Consider the following 16,794-nt stretch of genomic DNA (forward strand, 5'->3'; position numbering starts at 1 on the left):
ACACTTTATACACACACACTTGAGTTTTACAAATATAGACACATTATACACACACTTTTGCATTCAACAAATATAGAGACTTTATTCACACACCCTTGAGTTTAACAAATATAGACACATTAAACACACTCTTGAGTTAAAACAAATATACACATTAAACACACACTCTTGAGGAAAACAAATACAGACACTTTATAAAAACACTCATGAGGTCAGCAAATATAGACACATTCTTCACACACTCTTGAGTTAAACAAATATAGACACATTAAACACACACTCTTGAGGTAAACAAATACAGACACTTTATAAAAACACTCGTGAGGTCAGCAAATATAGACACATTCTTCACACACTCTTGAGTTAAACAAATAAAGAAACTTTATACAAAAAACACTGGGCGTCGTGGCGTGCACCTGTAATCCGGCTACTCGGAGGCTTGGGTTGGAGGTTCACTTGAGGAAGGGAGCTCTGCACTGGGCCACGCTATGAGAGGGTGGAGGGTAGACCGGAATCATGGCGAAACCCAATGCTGATCCCTGTGTCGTATGAGGCGACCAGGCTTGCGTCAGGAAAAGCATCCAGCATAAAACCTGTGCCAAATCAGTATGCAGATCATAACGGATGATCCGCTTTGGCGACCCCAAACGGAAGCAGCCGAAAGACGAACAAAAATACTTTATACAAACACTCATGAGGTAAACAAATATAGACACATGATACAAACGCTCGTGAGATAAACAAATATAGACACATTATACACACACTCTTGAGGTAAACAAATATAGACATTTTATACACACACTCTTGAGGTAAACAAATATAGACACTTTATACATACACTCTTGAGTTAAACAAATATAGACATTTTATACACACACTCTTGAGTTAAACAAATATAGGCTCCTTAAAGACACACTGTTGAGGTAAACAAATATTGGCACTTTATACGAACACTTATGAGGTAAACAAATGTACATACTTTACACAAATACTCGTGAGGAAAACAAATCGAGATACTTTATAAAAACACTCGTGAGGTAAACAAATATAGACACTTAAAACAAACACTCACGAGTTAAACAAATATAGACACTATATACACACACTCTTGATTTAAACAAATATAGACACTTTATACCCACCCTCTTGAGTTAAACAAATCTCGACACTTTATACACACACTCTTGAGTTAAACAAATAGAGACACTTCATACAAACACTTATGAGGTAAACAAATATAGACACTTTATATAAACACTCTTGAGGTAAACAAATATCGACACTTCATCCAAACACTTATGAGGTAAACAAATATCGACAATTTATACAAACACTCTTAAGTTAAACAAATATAGACACTTTATACACACACTCTTGACGTAAACAAAGAGACACATTATACACACACGCTTGAGGTGAACAAATATCGACAATTTATACAAACACTCTTGAGTTAAACAAACATAGACACTTTATACACACACTCTTGAGGTAAACAAATATAGACACTTTATACACGCACTCTTGAAGTAAACAAAAAAGACACTTTATACACACACACACACACACTTGAGATTAATAAATATAGACACTTCATACAAATACTTATGAGGTAAACAAATATGGACACTTTATACCAGGGGTCAGGAACCTTTTTGACTCAGAGAGCCATGAAAGCAAAATATTTGGAAATCTATTTCAGTGAGAGCCATATAATATATTTTAAGACTGAATTCAACTGAATGTGAGTATAATAAGCCTCTGAATTTATTCTTTTAAATTATGTTGTTATAATACTCACCATTAATGGGACTTCTGGTGCTGCATGGATTTGCTGATGGCTTTGTAGTCTGGTTGGTAGTTGGTGAGGTTAAGCTTCATGCAAGCATTGAGGCTTTCATCCATTAGACGTAATAGTAGGTTGGACTTGATGTTTTTAAGACGTAAGAATGACTGCTCACATGCATACGTAGATCCAAACAAGGCCAATACAGCAATACTCACACGCTGCAGTGTGTGGTATGTGACAGGAAGTGCGTTACAAGTTTTGATAATCAGCTGGTCTTTGGGTTGAAGGTTTTTCATTTCTGTCCACATGTGCTTGCTCACCAACTCCGCTTTATGTCGTGCAATTCTTTCCAAATCTTCATTCAGTGACTTGAACTTATTCACCCACATGTCTGAGGCCTTCAGGTTAGCCACTTCTGCTTCAAAATCTCTGACGGAGACACCAGGAATGTAACTCAGGTCGGCTGTATTCAGTGAACACTCGTTTGGAAGGGTGATGAACTTAAAAAGACGAGTGTGCTCACGAAATTCTCCAAGGCGTGCTTTGAATGACTGGAGGAGACTGCATGTGAAGCCAGTTAACTGGTGGAGATCAAAGTTTTGAGTGGGCTCACTTGCTGTGCATGCATCTTTAAATTGTCTCAGTTTTTCAAAATGTAGTAAACGACCTGTTTCAAGATCCATGATAAAGAGCTCCAGCTTGTTTTCAAAAGCAAACACGGCTTGTTGAAGGAATAACACTGTATTTCCAATGCCTTGCATTTTCACGTTGAGCTCGTTCAGATGTTCAGTCATATCCACGAGATAGTAAAACTTGAGGAGCCACTCAGTTTCGGCTAGCTCAGGATGCTCAATCCCTTTCATTTCAAGGAAAATCCGGATTTCATTCAGGCAAGCCGCAAAACGGCTAAGCACCTTCCCTCTTGACAACCAACGCACATTGCTGTGCAAAAGCAGACCGTGATAGTTATTTCCAACTTCATCCAGCAGTGTTTTAAACTGGTGACCATTTAAGGCTCGGGCAACAATAAAGTTGATCACACGAATGACCAGCGACATCACTTCGCCAAGCTGCCCATCACACATCTGAGCACAAAGTGCCTCCTGGTGTAGAATGCAATGGAAACTTAGGATGGGTCTATTTTCATGTTCACGGAGAAGCGCCACAAATCCTTTGTTTTTCCCCACCATACACGGAGCACCATCAGTACACACTGAGATAAATTTATCCATAGGTAGATTTTTTTTCTTGAGCGAACTCCATGAAAGACTTGAATAAATACTCACCTCTTGTGGACCCTTTTATTGGCAGAACAGCAAGACTTTCTTCGCGCAGTGTATCACCAGCAGCATATCTTGCAATCACACTGAACTGCGACAAATTGCTTATGTCTGTTGACTAATCCAAAGCCAGGGAAAAGAACGGCGCTGTATTTATGTCCTTCACTTGCGTTTCCTCCACTTGGTTTGCCATCATGATGGTATGATCATGAACAGCTCTTGCCGACAGAGGCATGTCTTGTATCTGTTTGATTATCTTGTCTTTGTTCGGAAGATCATCAAAAAGTTCATTGGCTACATCCAGCATGAACGTTTTAGCATCCTCGCCATCTGTGAATGGTTTTCCGTTCCTCACTATTGCTAAAGATCCAGCAAAGTGAGCGGAATTATAGTCACCTTGCCGGGTCCATACGTGGAGTTGCTGCTGGCTGGCTTGCACCCTGCTCAGTAGCTCTTGGCACGCTTTCTTTCTGCTGTCTCGCGCAGGGTATTTTGATGCAAAGGTAGCATGGCGTGTGTCGAAGTGCCGCTTTATATTCGACCGTTTCATCGATGCAATTTTGTCATTGCAAATTAGACACACCACAGAACCTGCTCTCTCCACAAAGGCGAATTCTTCGCCCCATTCGTCCTGAAATGTACGATGCTCCTCATCTTTTTTTCTTTTCGCCATCTTCTTCGTCGAAGGGTTAGCTTTGAGCAAGTGAGAGAGAGAGGGAGATGTTGACCCCACTGAGGCTTGGCAAATAGTGAGTCTGGCTGGCCTGCGCATCGGTTTATATACTCAAGAGGTGCGGAGCGGCCGGCCGGCTCTGGGATGCTGTCGCCTCAGAAGTGGCGCGTGATTGGTCGAGATGAATTCCGCTACGCGTGTCGGCGGCAGCAAGTCATTAGAGGAACTGAAATCACAAGTCGCCTCGGCCGCATGACTGGACGAAACGAAAACCACTTCAGCCAATTCGGAGGCGTTTTTTCTTCTCTCCTTCTGCCAAGTTCAGCCCTGCATGTGAATGAAGCACGACACCATTCAAACTATAGGTAAAGCTTCCGCGAGAAATATTGGGTTTTCAAAGTTTCAAGCTCCAATTTTATCTGCGAGCCAGATGCAATCATCAAAAGAGCCACACCTGGCTCGCGAGCAACACGTTCCCGACCCCTGCCTTCGAGGATCAATTGCAACCGAGCATAACTACCCAAGAACGTACCGGCTCGTAAAACAGATCGTTGGGGGATAACGTCCCGGCTCGGCTAGGATACGGACCTTGCTGGACCAATGAAGGAAAAGACGAAAATGAGCTGGGACCATTTCTATACAAGCATTTATTTACACTGAAGTGAGGAACGGCATGTGGCACAGTGAATGGGGTTTATTGTTATGTACAGCAAGGATAGTAAAGAATTTGTGGTGTGTGACCAAAGTCAAGCAATTTACAAAAGCAGACACAGAGCAGACATATCCCATTAGAACTTCCACAATCTTAACTTATGTGATGACAGGCACCATCTGTCTCTGTGTCTCTGTCTGTCTGTCTGTCTGTCTGTCTGTCTGTCTCTCTGTGTGTGCGTGTGTGTGTGTCTCTGTGTGTCTCTGTGTGTCTCTGTGTGTCTCTGTGTGTCTCTGTCTGTCTCTGTGTGTCTCTGTCTGTCTGTCTGTCTCTGTCTGTCTGTCTGTCTCTGTCTGTCTGTCTCTGTCTGTCTGTCTCTGTCTGTCTGTCTGTCTGTCTGTCTCTGTCTGTCTGTCTGTCTCTGTCTGTCTGTCTGTCTCTGTCTCTGTCTGTCTGTCTCTGTCTGTCTGTCTCTGTCTGTCTGTCTCTGTCTGTCTGTCTGTCTCTGTCTGTCTCTGTCTGTCTCTGTCTGTCTCTGTCTGTCTCTGTCTGTCTCTCTCTCTCTCTCTCTCTCCCGCTTGGCACACACGTGCAAACACAAGGGGCTGTTGCTCAGTCTCTGGCGGTACGTGTGGAGCCTGTGTTGCTTTCTCTCTTCTTATCATCTTCTCCTCTCTCTAATGTATTTTTTGGGGGTGTTCCTTGTGTATAAACTGTTATCAATGCTTTATCGATTACTTGAAAATTGAATTGGTTTCTTCTCTTCTTTTTTCCACTCTTGTATATAATCCTTTGCTTTGTTGTATTGAATTTTTACCCTTTATACTTTTTTTGTAATAAAAGTCAAAAGTCTGTCTCTGTCTCTGTCTCTGTCTCTGTCTCTGTCTCTGTCTCTGTCTCTGTCTCTGTCTCTGTCACACACACACACACACACACACGGAAGATTAGACAACCAGAAAGAAAGAGAGCAGATGAGGAATAACGGCCTCACAATACCTGGCACAGTCGGCCGACCAACACAGCCCAGTATGCTTTAGGGGAGGTAGGAGGGAGAAATACTGGTGTCTTAGGTGTAGGAGTGGGAGCTGTAGTGTGGAGCAATATGGGGGGTGCGGTGTCATGTCAGAGGAAACTGTGATTGCGAAACAGTAGGACGCTCCTTTGTACATCCAAAAGGGATGAGATAGAGAGGTGGAAAGAGAGAGAAGAGAGATGTGTGAGGCAAAAGATCCCTTGCCGAGTCACGCATAGGTCTGTGATTATAGAGTGCATCTCCGTGGGACGCTCCACTTGAGTGTTGCCACCTCAAGAGTCGTTGCATTATCTCCTGTTTAGTCACTTTGCCAGGGCTTGTGGAACCGTGTGCTCCGCATTGGTCTCAGGAGAATTTCTGTCACACACCAACCACGAGTGTAGATCCAGCGATGGGCAGTCAGCGAGGAGCAGTGAAGAAGAGGGTGAAGCAGAGAAGCGAAGGAGAGAGCGAGGCAGACAGGCGAAAAAGAGAGGGAAGACGGCTTCACGATCCACCTTTTATAAGCCCCGAGCGAAGGGTGGGGTGACGACCCATAGCGACCCAAATCCCGCTTCTCTATTGGGCCACAGCAGTCCACGCCACACCCTGCCAGGCTCTTGGGGCCAGAAGTGGTCTCATTTGCACATCCGGCGTGACACGGACCTGAGCTCCGTACCAAACTCCCGGACCGCTCTTCCCGCGACCCCCCCCCCCCACCCCTTCACCGCCTATTCTGCTGTGTTCTGGTGACTGGATGAGGGTCGTATCCATCGCACGTGCCCATTCAGGGCACCCCTGGTGAGATGCGGTTGGTGCTGTTAAAATCCGCTGCTTGTCTCCGCATCACGCGGTCCGAGTACCTTGAGCTGTTAACGTCTGCTGCTTGTCCCCGCATCACGTGGTCCGAGTACCTTGAGCCGTGCAGCACGTCTCTGTTTAGTGGTGAATTGTATCGATACAGAGGTACAAGAAGGTGTGGGAATATTTTTCCCATGTGAGGGAGGTGTTGGTGGTCGAGGTTGCGAGTTTTTGGTGAGCGAGGGGTAAGCAAGGTGTGATGCCGTTGGAAATTGGCGCTAAGATTTGAATGAAAGGTCACGCCGGGCAGTGTGTTGTGTTTATAATGGAAGAAGTTTGTTGGTTCCAAGCCACGGGTGGCCGCGCGGGTGTTTGTTATTCATATCCTGTGTGTTTGCTTGCTTGCTTGATTTGATTTGTACTATGGCTAAAAGGAAAGGGTTGGAATGGAAATCAGAATGGAATAAAAGATAGGGATATAATTAGACCTAGCTATAAGACCCATGCAATGCATTTCATCCAGTTAACTCACGAGACATGAGGGGAAGCTCTGACTTCATGAAGACTAACAAAATAACTGCCTGGGGATCACTGTATGTTGGCTGCCATTGCCTTTGAGGCATGTGGTTTTTTTATAACCACAACAATATTATATATATATATATATATATATATATATATATATATATATATATATATATATATATATATATATATATATATATATATACATATATACATACACATAAGTAGACTAGGTGTAAGTCGGCAGCGTGTAACTCGTCACTTCGCCTTAGTCGGCAGCCTCAAAAAGTCCCGAATTTATCTCATGTTAAATCCCTTTGAATAAAGGGTCATCCCTCTGTAAGTCGTCATCTCTAAGTCGTCACTTCGTCTCAGTCGTCAGATGTTGTCCGTTCCCGCATAATGGAAACTCAAGTAAATTATCACTCCTAACTCGTCACATGGAACTGCTGCCTCGTGAGAAGCCTGATTTCATGGAATCGTGATGCTCGCTCATTGGTTTACACCGTCAGTGATAGACTATTTATAACTGCGTACACACGTTGATCGCACTGCAGGCAGGACAATGGCGACTAAGCGTAAGCTTACAACTAAAACCTACCAAGAAAAACACGACATTTTCCAGTTTTGCGAGGCAAACCCACTAATGAAGAAAACAGCCATAGCTGGGAAGTTGGACATCAAACGACAGACATTGAACGATATCTTGAAGAATAAGGGCAAGATATTTGGACAAGTGGAGACGATCACGAGGCCGGTGGTAAGTGTGAAACTCGTGAAATGTGTGTCCTTTGAAGATGTCGATGACGCGCTCATCATCTGGTTTCGGCAAATGTCGGCTCAGCCAAATATTCGGTTGGACGGTGAAATGTTGCTGCTGAAGGCACGTAAATTCGCTGCGGACCTCGGGCATGATGATGCCGAGACCTTGCCGATGCACTGGATAGACAGATTCAAAGTGAGGTGGGGAATCGGCAAGATCAATAGGTGCGGCGAATCAGGCAGCGTGGATTCGCCGATACTGTCTGGATGTGATGCGCCGATACTGTCTTTTGGTGGAGGATTGCCCAGACAACATCATGGAATACAATGACCGGTTTGAGTCCTTTCTCATGCACCAGATGCCCAAGAGTTTGAGGCAGTCAAACATAACGGATTACTTCGCGAAGGAGTAAAGGATCGATCGAGCTTAGTGTTGAAGTCCGATCAAGGTTTTATATTGGCTTGTTTTGGTCATTACCGCACTCACTCACACATAGGCATTGAGTGGTAATCATCACGACGATGACTGTGTGTCATGTAATTTGTCACCATACCATCACCAATGGTATATGAGTTGTCTTACAGTTGTTCATTATCTTTACTTTTGATAAACTGATTCATGAATTCTATCTTTGCTTGATCAATTTCCAACTCACCAATGAACCCTCACCTATGCCCTGAGGATTGTGTTTTCCTTTTGGTACAAAAGGCGGCTCTCACACATATGTGTCCAGGCCATGCGCAACTTCATCCTTCACCCCACAGTCATCATGAATGTTCGCATATTATGCGTAAGTCGTCACATTTCTAAGTCGTCACTTTTTTCTCGGTCCCGATGATGACTTACGACTAGTCTACTGTATATACAAACACATACACACATACACACACACACACACACACACACACACACACACACACACACACACACACACACACACACACACACACACACACACACTCACGGGGTGTGCTAACACATTGTGTAAGCATAATAACCGTGCTACCCCATTGTCTCAGGTCGCTCACTTGCATTTCATTTTTAACCTCCGCCATCTTCGAAGATGGATGGAGGTTACTGTTTTCACCCCTTTCTGTTTGTTTGTGTGTTTGTTTGTGAACAGTATTACGGAAAAACTCCTCGACGAAGGCATTTCGACGAAACTTGGTGGGGGGGGGGTTAGGTATGGTCCAACGATCATGCCATTAAATTTTGGACTTGGTCCCCCCCCCACCAAAAAAAAATTGTTACAGAAATTTTTTTTTTTCATTTCTACATGTTTTGAGTAATTTCCAACCCCCCCCCAAAAAAAAATTGTTACCCCTCCCCCCAAAAAATTGTTAGAGAAAAATTTTTTTTTTGCATTTCTATATGTTTTAAGTGATTTCCAACCCCCCCAAAAAAATTGTTACCCCCCAAAAAGAATTATTTTTGCATTTCTGCATGTTTTAAGTGATTTCCAACACCCCCAAAAAATTACCCCCCAAAAAAATTGTTGGAGAAATTTTTTTTTTTGCATTTGTACATGTTTTAACTGATTTCCAACCCCCACGAAAGAAATTATTACCCCCCCCAAAAGAGGAAAAGTTTTTTGCATTTCTACATGTTTTAAGTGATTTCCAACCCCCCAAAAAATTTTTACCCCAGCCACCAAAAAAAATTGTTCGAGAAAATTTTTTTTTTTTGCATTTCTACATGTTTTTAGTGATTTCCAACCCCCAGAAATTGTTACCCCCCCAAAAAAATTGTTACCCCACCCCCAAAAAAATTGTTAGAGAAAAAATTTTTTTTTTTGCATTTCTACATGTTTTTAGTGATTTCCAACCCCCAAAAAATTGTTACCCCCCAAAAAAAAATTGTTACCCACCCCCACAAAAAAATTGTTGGAGAAAAATTTTTTTTTTGCATTTCTACATGTTTTAAGTGATTTCCAACCCCCCAAAAAAATTGTTACCCCGCAAAAAAAATTGTTACCCCCCCAAAAAATTTGTTGGAGAAAAAAATTTTTTTTGCATTTCTACACGCTTTAAGTGATTTCCAACCCCCCAAAAAAGAATATTTTTTTTTGCATTTCTACATGTTTTAAGTGATTTCCAACCCCCCAAAAAATTGTCACCCCCAAAAAAATTTGTTAGAGAAAATTTTTTTTTGGGCATTTCTACATGTTTTAAGTGATTTTCAACCCCCCAAAGTAATTGTTATCCCCCCCAAAAAAGAGGAATTTTTTTTTGCATTTCTACATGTTTTAAGTGATTTCCAACCCCCCCAAAAAATTGTTACCCCCCCCGAAAAAAATTGTTAGAGAAAATTTTTTTTTTTTGCATTTCTACATGTTTAAAGTGATTTCCAACCCCCAAAAAAATTGTTACCCCCCCCAAAAAATTGAGAAAAAATTTTTTTTTTTTGCATTTCTACGTTTTAAGTGATTGGCAACCTCCCCGAAAAAAAGTTACCCCCCCCCCAAAAAGAGGAATTTTTTTTGTATTTCTACATGTTTTAAATGATTTCCAACCCCCCCCCAAAAAAAATTGTTACCAATTAACCAAGTGAGCTGACATATTTCAATCATCACAAAATATTTTTATTGGTTCTGGGATGTGCACAAGGTTGCCGTTCAGGGAAATGTTTATCTCGGCAATTGGTACGAATGCTCATGGTTTTGAATAAAGTTGTTTCATACGTTGGTAAGACAAGGTGCTTTCCACTTGGTTGTGGTGTGCTGTCTGGAGGGTGGACACTCCCTTTAACCTCAGTGGTGAACAGTATGCAATCTAGCGGCCATGAGTGCTGATGAGGTGCACACTTTAAAAGTATATGTCGTCAGTGAATGAAATGTGTATGCCCACGACTAAAAATAATCGACCATTTTATTTAAACTCCATTTTAATTCAATGTGTGTTCAACGATTATTTTCCGAAACATTGTCAACAAGTCATTATAAACTCGAGTCGCAAGTAAATCGTAAGTCGCAAGTCCACAGACACCAAATCCCAATCTCAAGTCAATTTCATCAAGTCGGAAAATCTTGCGACTTGAGTACAAGTCACCAACTTGTGTCACCATCTCTGCCATTAACCCCTTGGATGCAAGCCCACCTCCTTCCAAATTTCTCGATTTTCCTTCCTGAGAATTTGCTCCTGTATCCTCTTGTCCACCCCAAACATCCTCCCCATACCCCTCATTCTTACCCACATTCTTTCTCCATCTCTGTCTGTTTTGTCCCTCAGCCCTGCTGTTGGTGTTTCCACACTCTATTTCTCTGCTGCTCCTTTTGTTATGTTGTTTTTTTATGTTGTTTTAAATTTTGTTTTCAAAGTAACATCCGAAAAAGTCTGATCCCGAAAAAGAATCCTCCCTTGAAAAATCATACACAAAATAAGCCCACCATAAAAGAGCTTGCTAATACTAAAAAAAAAAAAAAAAAAAAAAAACCTTTTCTAAAAATAATCTATCCTAAATAACACTCCACCAAAAAAATCCTATTTTGAAAAAAGAATCTGTACTCATAAAACCACCGTCATATATCGTGCTCGGAACATTCCGTTTCAAAGGTCCTGTTTCAGGAAATAAAACAGAGCATAAGATAATTCTCAAGCAATCCCAAAATAAACATATCGTTTTCAAAAAGTCTGATCCTAATGATAATATAGAACATGAGGAATATTTCTGTTCCTATAAATTTTAACGCACGAGGGCGCACCAGCTCTGTCTTCAGGTCACATCACTGTTGCTTTGGAATGAGGTTCTGGTTCTCACACTAAGATCCCATTTGGCATTTGTTCTCTCTGCTGTTCGTTTCACTGCTTTCTGTAACTCAAGTTTTGTGAATGTAAAACGTGCATGGAGAATGTGTTAGGTTAAACAAAATAACACCCCCAGATAATTCACAGGGCAACTCAAAGGTTGACAAGATGACTCCTTTGAGATATTTCATTTTTCATTCCAAAGGAAGAGATCTAACTACGAAATTTCATCCTGGTGCTTTGCAGTCACAATCCTTTCGGAGAGCATGTTGAGTCGACTGTCCTGTCTGTTCGCATTCACTTGTGAGCATTAAAATTTTCACAATGCCTTTTGAAAATAGCATGTCGTTGTGTGCCCTGGCTAATTGGCTAAGTTCTAAATTCTTTCCATATAAGACGAGAGGTTTTGGGAAACATCCTCAAAAAGATATTGCATAAATTCTCATGAGACAATCCAATTTGATGTTTTGTAAGGCCAATAAATGATTCATTACAACTCAAAAAATGCATTTCATTTCCAAGTTGTCAAACATTTTTTCTGATATAAATTGCACTTTTGTAAATTGTTTCAAAGTATTTCTATGACTCTCTTATGGAAATCGTAAAACTATTGATTCTGGCCATGCTTCCTGTAAGAATCTTCCAGACAGTAAGTTTGTGGTGAGAAGTTACCAGAAGGATGAATTATAGGGTCAGCTTTAAGGGAAAAATCAAGGATGATGTTAGTGCAAAGTTGGGTAAGATGGCCCTGGCAGGAAAACTGAGGCAAGGTTCCACAATTTCACAAGGCAAGCAAAACCAGGTCAGTATATAAACACAAGAATGACTGATGCAACTCAAATCACTAAGCAACAGCCGATAACAAAAGATTACGAACATGTTACGTACATTATCACTCCAGCTTTACAAAAACCGCTCAAGGTCCCAGATGACCTGGAACATTATGGCTTTGTCTTAGATGAACATGGACGTAAAAATGCGTCATTTAAAGGTGAACGGAACGGAAAACAAAGAACGATTCATGTGTGAGTCAGGAATAGAGACCGAGGAGCATCGAGAATGGGGACCGATATGTCAGTAATGGGAACCGAGTGGCGTCAGGAATGCAAATCAAGAGGCATTGAGAATGGGGACCGAAGGGGCTCTGGAATTGGCGCGTTGAGATGAGAGCAAAGGAGGTTGTTAAAAATCTTTCCCCTTTCCTGAATTGCCATATAAATAACACCCACCCTCCACTGTTTCGGAATGGGGCGTATTTGCGAGAACAAAGAATGTGATATGGGGTGGGTGGGGTGATGGGGATTAAGGGATGGAAGGAGGAGTGATGCCCCAGTCCCTCTGTTCAAAAGTCGACTTTTCGACTCTAAGAGCTGCACAACTGAAACATATGCCTAGTGCTGTTCCATGGTGACCTTATTGCTGCGTCTATCTTAAGAGAGACAACATGTTACGGCTTGTCGACATTTCGTTGCAATTGAATGCAGCAGTACGAAGACACAACTAAATTCTTTCCTGTTCTGTCCAAGCTGTATTTTCCGCTTTTTCCTTGAGGAGGGCTCAACTCAAAACCAGGGAGAACACACTCTTGCAGTGGAGTTGATTGATCCAGTCCTCGTGGATTTCAGCGCACCATGTACTCTGGTAATGATGTGCAACTTCACATAACCTCATTCTGATTTGTATTCCAGCTCTTTATGCAGTGAAGATTGTGCGATGCCAGGCTTAACCGTGGGAATCTCTGCCACACGAAGACCTCCCAGTCATGGCGAAGGGATCTTGCAGGATCTGGACTCAGATCTTCAGCTGGGGTATTTCTTCTCATCGGATCTGGATTCAGGCTTATGTGGAGAGGACATCTGGGAAAAGTTTGAGCTGCTTCCCACCCCACCGAGCTCACCCGAGGATGTTAGCTTACCAGAGATGCAGGGTACGATGCTCGAACTTACATTGCATGGAAACCAGCATGAGGAGTCGTACGAGGGACTATGGGGGATGTGGTCTGCAGCACGAACCCATTGGGAGCATGAGGAGATGGAGCTACCAGTCGTGCTGCGGGACTGCATGTGGAGCGGCTGTTCATGCGAGACGCGTTCGGTGACCGAGCGCTGTGCGTCTTTCATGGGGAAAGGTTGGGTCCCACATGCCCCATGTATACCTCCAGTGGAACAAATGGCATGTACCCGAAGACCAGCGACTACTTTGACCCCACTTCAGACTGTGAGCGATATTGGGATCGCAAAGCTAGACAGTCCATGGTCCACGTCAGAAGGTGAATTCTCTTTGACTGATGCCGGTATGTTCTGATGGGTAAGATAGTCTTCTTAGCTCTGGCCAATCGGTGAGCCTCACTGTCAAGCAAGTGTCCTCATTCCTTTCCGTTCTTCCTAATTTTATAATCAAGTAAATAAATAAATAAATAGATTTGTAACATGTGGACTCCATAGCTAAATCAAAGAATCAAAATAACTTACTAACCGTCTTTTTGCATTTTTGTTTTTAGTTGTTTCAAACTCTTGGTTCAATCGCTGAAAGAAAAAGTTCTGACTGCAAATGATACTGCATGTGGACATAGACAGGATGGGGCATCATACACTGACTGTCCATTAAATGGGAAATTAATCCTGATGAAAGGTTGAGATTTCTTAGTTGAAACAAAGAGGCTGTAATGAGTAATACCTTGGAGAGTGCAGCTCATGAGTTTTCTGTGGTGGTCAGATTTTATTTTCCATCAGAATGTAGCAATATTAACACCAATAAGGTGTCGCTATGTTGCTTGAAGGTGCAGGGTCACTTAATTTTATACCAAGGTTGATCGCCTCCTTCTGTGAGAGAGATGCCTCACACCATCCATCGTTTTAAAGGAAAACCATCATAGCTGGGAACAAATGGTCATGTGACATCTTGAAGCTATGATGTCATTTTAGAGGATTTGAGGTTCTTATGCTGTGCCTTGTCCTGCAGGTGAGACTGGAGAAGACACGGATGGGGATTCAGATAAAAACGACACAGAAGATGATTATGATGATTGTGAAGATGACGATGATGATACTGAAGATGATGATGATGATGAGACTGATGATGGTACTGAAGATGATAATGAGGAGATAGATGTGGTGACAGTGCGGACACGACGTTTGGCACGGCCTCCGCGTTCACTCCATGTGTTACGTGCTGGACCCGTACATCTACTGCACAGTTATGCAGCTCCCGCGAGGAGATGTCTGTCTCCACATACTGATACCAGGTGTGAGCTTTCGATGGATGCAGACTCATGGGACCCACGGGACTCTGGACGACGAAGAGCACACAACGTTCTGGAGCGGCGAAGACGTCACGATCTCAAGAGGAGCTTTGCGGCCCTGCGGGAGAGCGTACCAGAGTTGGATGAGCGAGCTGCCAGGGCGACCATCCTCCAGAGAGCAACCGAGCTCGCACGCTCATTAGCCATGCGGGAACAACACCTCACGAGCGAGAAAGAGCGGGTGAGGGTGGAACGTGTGGGACTCACTCGGCGCCTTGAACGGCTCTTGCAGCATCCAAGGGAGTGATTGCTTGGCCGTATGTGCCAAAATACTACAATGGCAGCATCTACACCAATTGGCTTGAATTTTCACAGAAATGAGTATCCAGGAAGAAATGGAGATAGAGGGGCACAGGAGTGTAAGCATAATGGAAGGTAGACCAGAATTGATTTGGGTTATTTGTTGTGAGTAGTGTGTTCAACGTTGCACTCTCTTGATATCTTGAGCTTTAGATTCTCTGAGTTGTAAATGTAGGTGTTGTCAAGCATCGACACGTCGTCGTGCATGTCAATGCAACCGTTATTACACAACTGCCCCCTCCCTTTAAACGATAATAGAAAAAAAAGATCCCCATATGTTGTAATTGTTGAGGTCGCTTTCTCCCCTGCCTTCCGGCTCCCCACACTGTTCGCCTCCACCCTCCTCATTGAGTGCATGTCACGGAATAGGTTTGTGGTGTGGGTGGGCTTAGTGTCATGGAGGGTGAAGAGACTCCTTCATTTTGGTTGTGATGGGGGGGGTGGGGGTGGTGATGTGGGGGTTGGGGTGGAAATGGCACAGGCATGTGAAGTTCCAAATGGCCTCCAAATGTGTGATATTTTCCTTGCATTTCCCGATAATGGATAATTCTACTTTTGTTCTATTCCACACAATTCCTACCTCAATATGTTCAGTCATGTATATGCACTGTACATATGTAAGACGTAAAACGTTCTCAGAATGACATACACGAGTCCAACAAATGCCACCTTGTTATTTTCCAATATAAACTATGTATGTGTATATATCTTGGCAATGGTTATACTGGATGGTTTGCCATTGCCTTCCGAGCAGTAGTCTGGGCAGGAATTTATAATTTGCTCGGGGTACCGATAATATCTCGCCTACTCTTCGCTAAATACACCATGAGATCTTCAACGTTCACCAACTAATGCGAGCAGATGGGATGACTAGTTTCATGTCCACTCAAGGGATGGCACGCACACAACTCAAAATGAAGTCAAAACCATCCCCCCCCCCCTATACTCCCTCTTCCCACAACACTTTACCCCACCAGGGGGGTTTGACAGTGTACTCCAGATGTAGTGTACACGCCATTGAGTTGCTCAAATTGGGACATTTCCAACTCGGCTCAAACTGTCATTCTGGTGCTTTACAGACAGGTTGGTGCGACAATGGTTGAACAGTCCTTCGGAGAGGACATAAAACCAGTTGGCCCTTCCACATGCATTCGCTTGCAGAAGTTAAAGATCGCATGGTACCTTTTTAAAAGAGAAAGCCATTGTGTACCAGTAACCTGGCAACAATATTTTTTTTTGCATACCATGTCGAGGCTCGTGTAAGAGCGAATACACAGAACATATAACAAGGCAGGAGACAAGAGGGATGGGAAAGGGAAGCACAAAATATTGGGGAAAAGAGACAATAGGAGATCTGTGGAAGGGAGAGGGATGGGGTGCGGTACATGGGGTAAGCAAGATGGTAAAAACAGGGACTTTCAGGAAGGAAAACAGGGAATTTGAAGGAGATGGGTTTGGGGTGGATTAACGTGGGTGGAAAGATCAGAATTTTGGATGGGGAAAGATACGAGATGGTGGTGAACAGCTGTTTTGAAGACCTGGAGGGAAGAGTGGAATTGAAGAGAGTGTGGGAGTTTATTCCAGAGGTGGAAAAAAAAGAGGAATATGGCAGACTAGTATCAGAGAGTGGGACTCGAAGTTTAAGGAAACTGGAAGTTGTCAGAAACAGAAAAGTACCGGTCGACCAAGCATAAGTGCAGCAGAGTGAAGATGAGCAGCGATTCTGGATTTTAGCAATTTCACGAGAAGGGAGTTTTTAGTGGACCTTGAGCGGTCTGAGGAAATATATGGGAGACAGATGACAGATAGAGCAGGGGGGCAAGTCCAGAGAGGAGATGGTAGAAGACAGAAAGACCACCAACCTGCCTCTGGAGAGAGAGAGTGAAAGACCCAAAGTCTCAGCTTCATCATGGGAGATACCAATGATCCCAAAATCTTTGGTTTCCACAGTG

General features: G+C 43.0%; 1 protein-coding gene across 2 annotated transcripts in view; it reads left to right on the forward strand.

Moving 5' to 3' along the window:
- Positions 1–12,552: 12,552 nt before the first annotated feature.
- Positions 12,553–16,794, forward strand: part of LOC147028356 (transcriptional regulator Myc-like) — a 6,196-nt gene continuing 1,954 nt past the window's right edge. Inside the window, exons 1-2 of one of the 2 annotated variants that reach the window (XM_085878674.1) lie at positions 12,553–13,534; positions 14,203–16,794. The exon at positions 14,203–16,794 is cut by the window's right edge and continues 1,954 nt beyond it. In XM_085878674.1, the coding sequence (XP_085734800.1) occupies positions 12,955–13,534; positions 14,203–14,789 (1,167 nt within the window). In that variant the 5' untranslated portion in view covers positions 12,553–12,954 and the 3' untranslated portion in view covers positions 14,790–16,794. The remainder of the gene's footprint in view (positions 13,535–14,202) is intronic. The other variant, XM_085878675.1, reaches the window with a different exon arrangement.

Source organism: Eptatretus burgeri, chromosome 4, assembly GCF_056783735.1.
Source record: "Eptatretus burgeri isolate ZD-2024b chromosome 4, Ebu_testis_v1, whole genome shotgun sequence".
Classification (NCBI taxonomy): domain Eukaryota; kingdom Metazoa; phylum Chordata; class Myxini; order Myxiniformes; family Myxinidae; genus Eptatretus; species Eptatretus burgeri.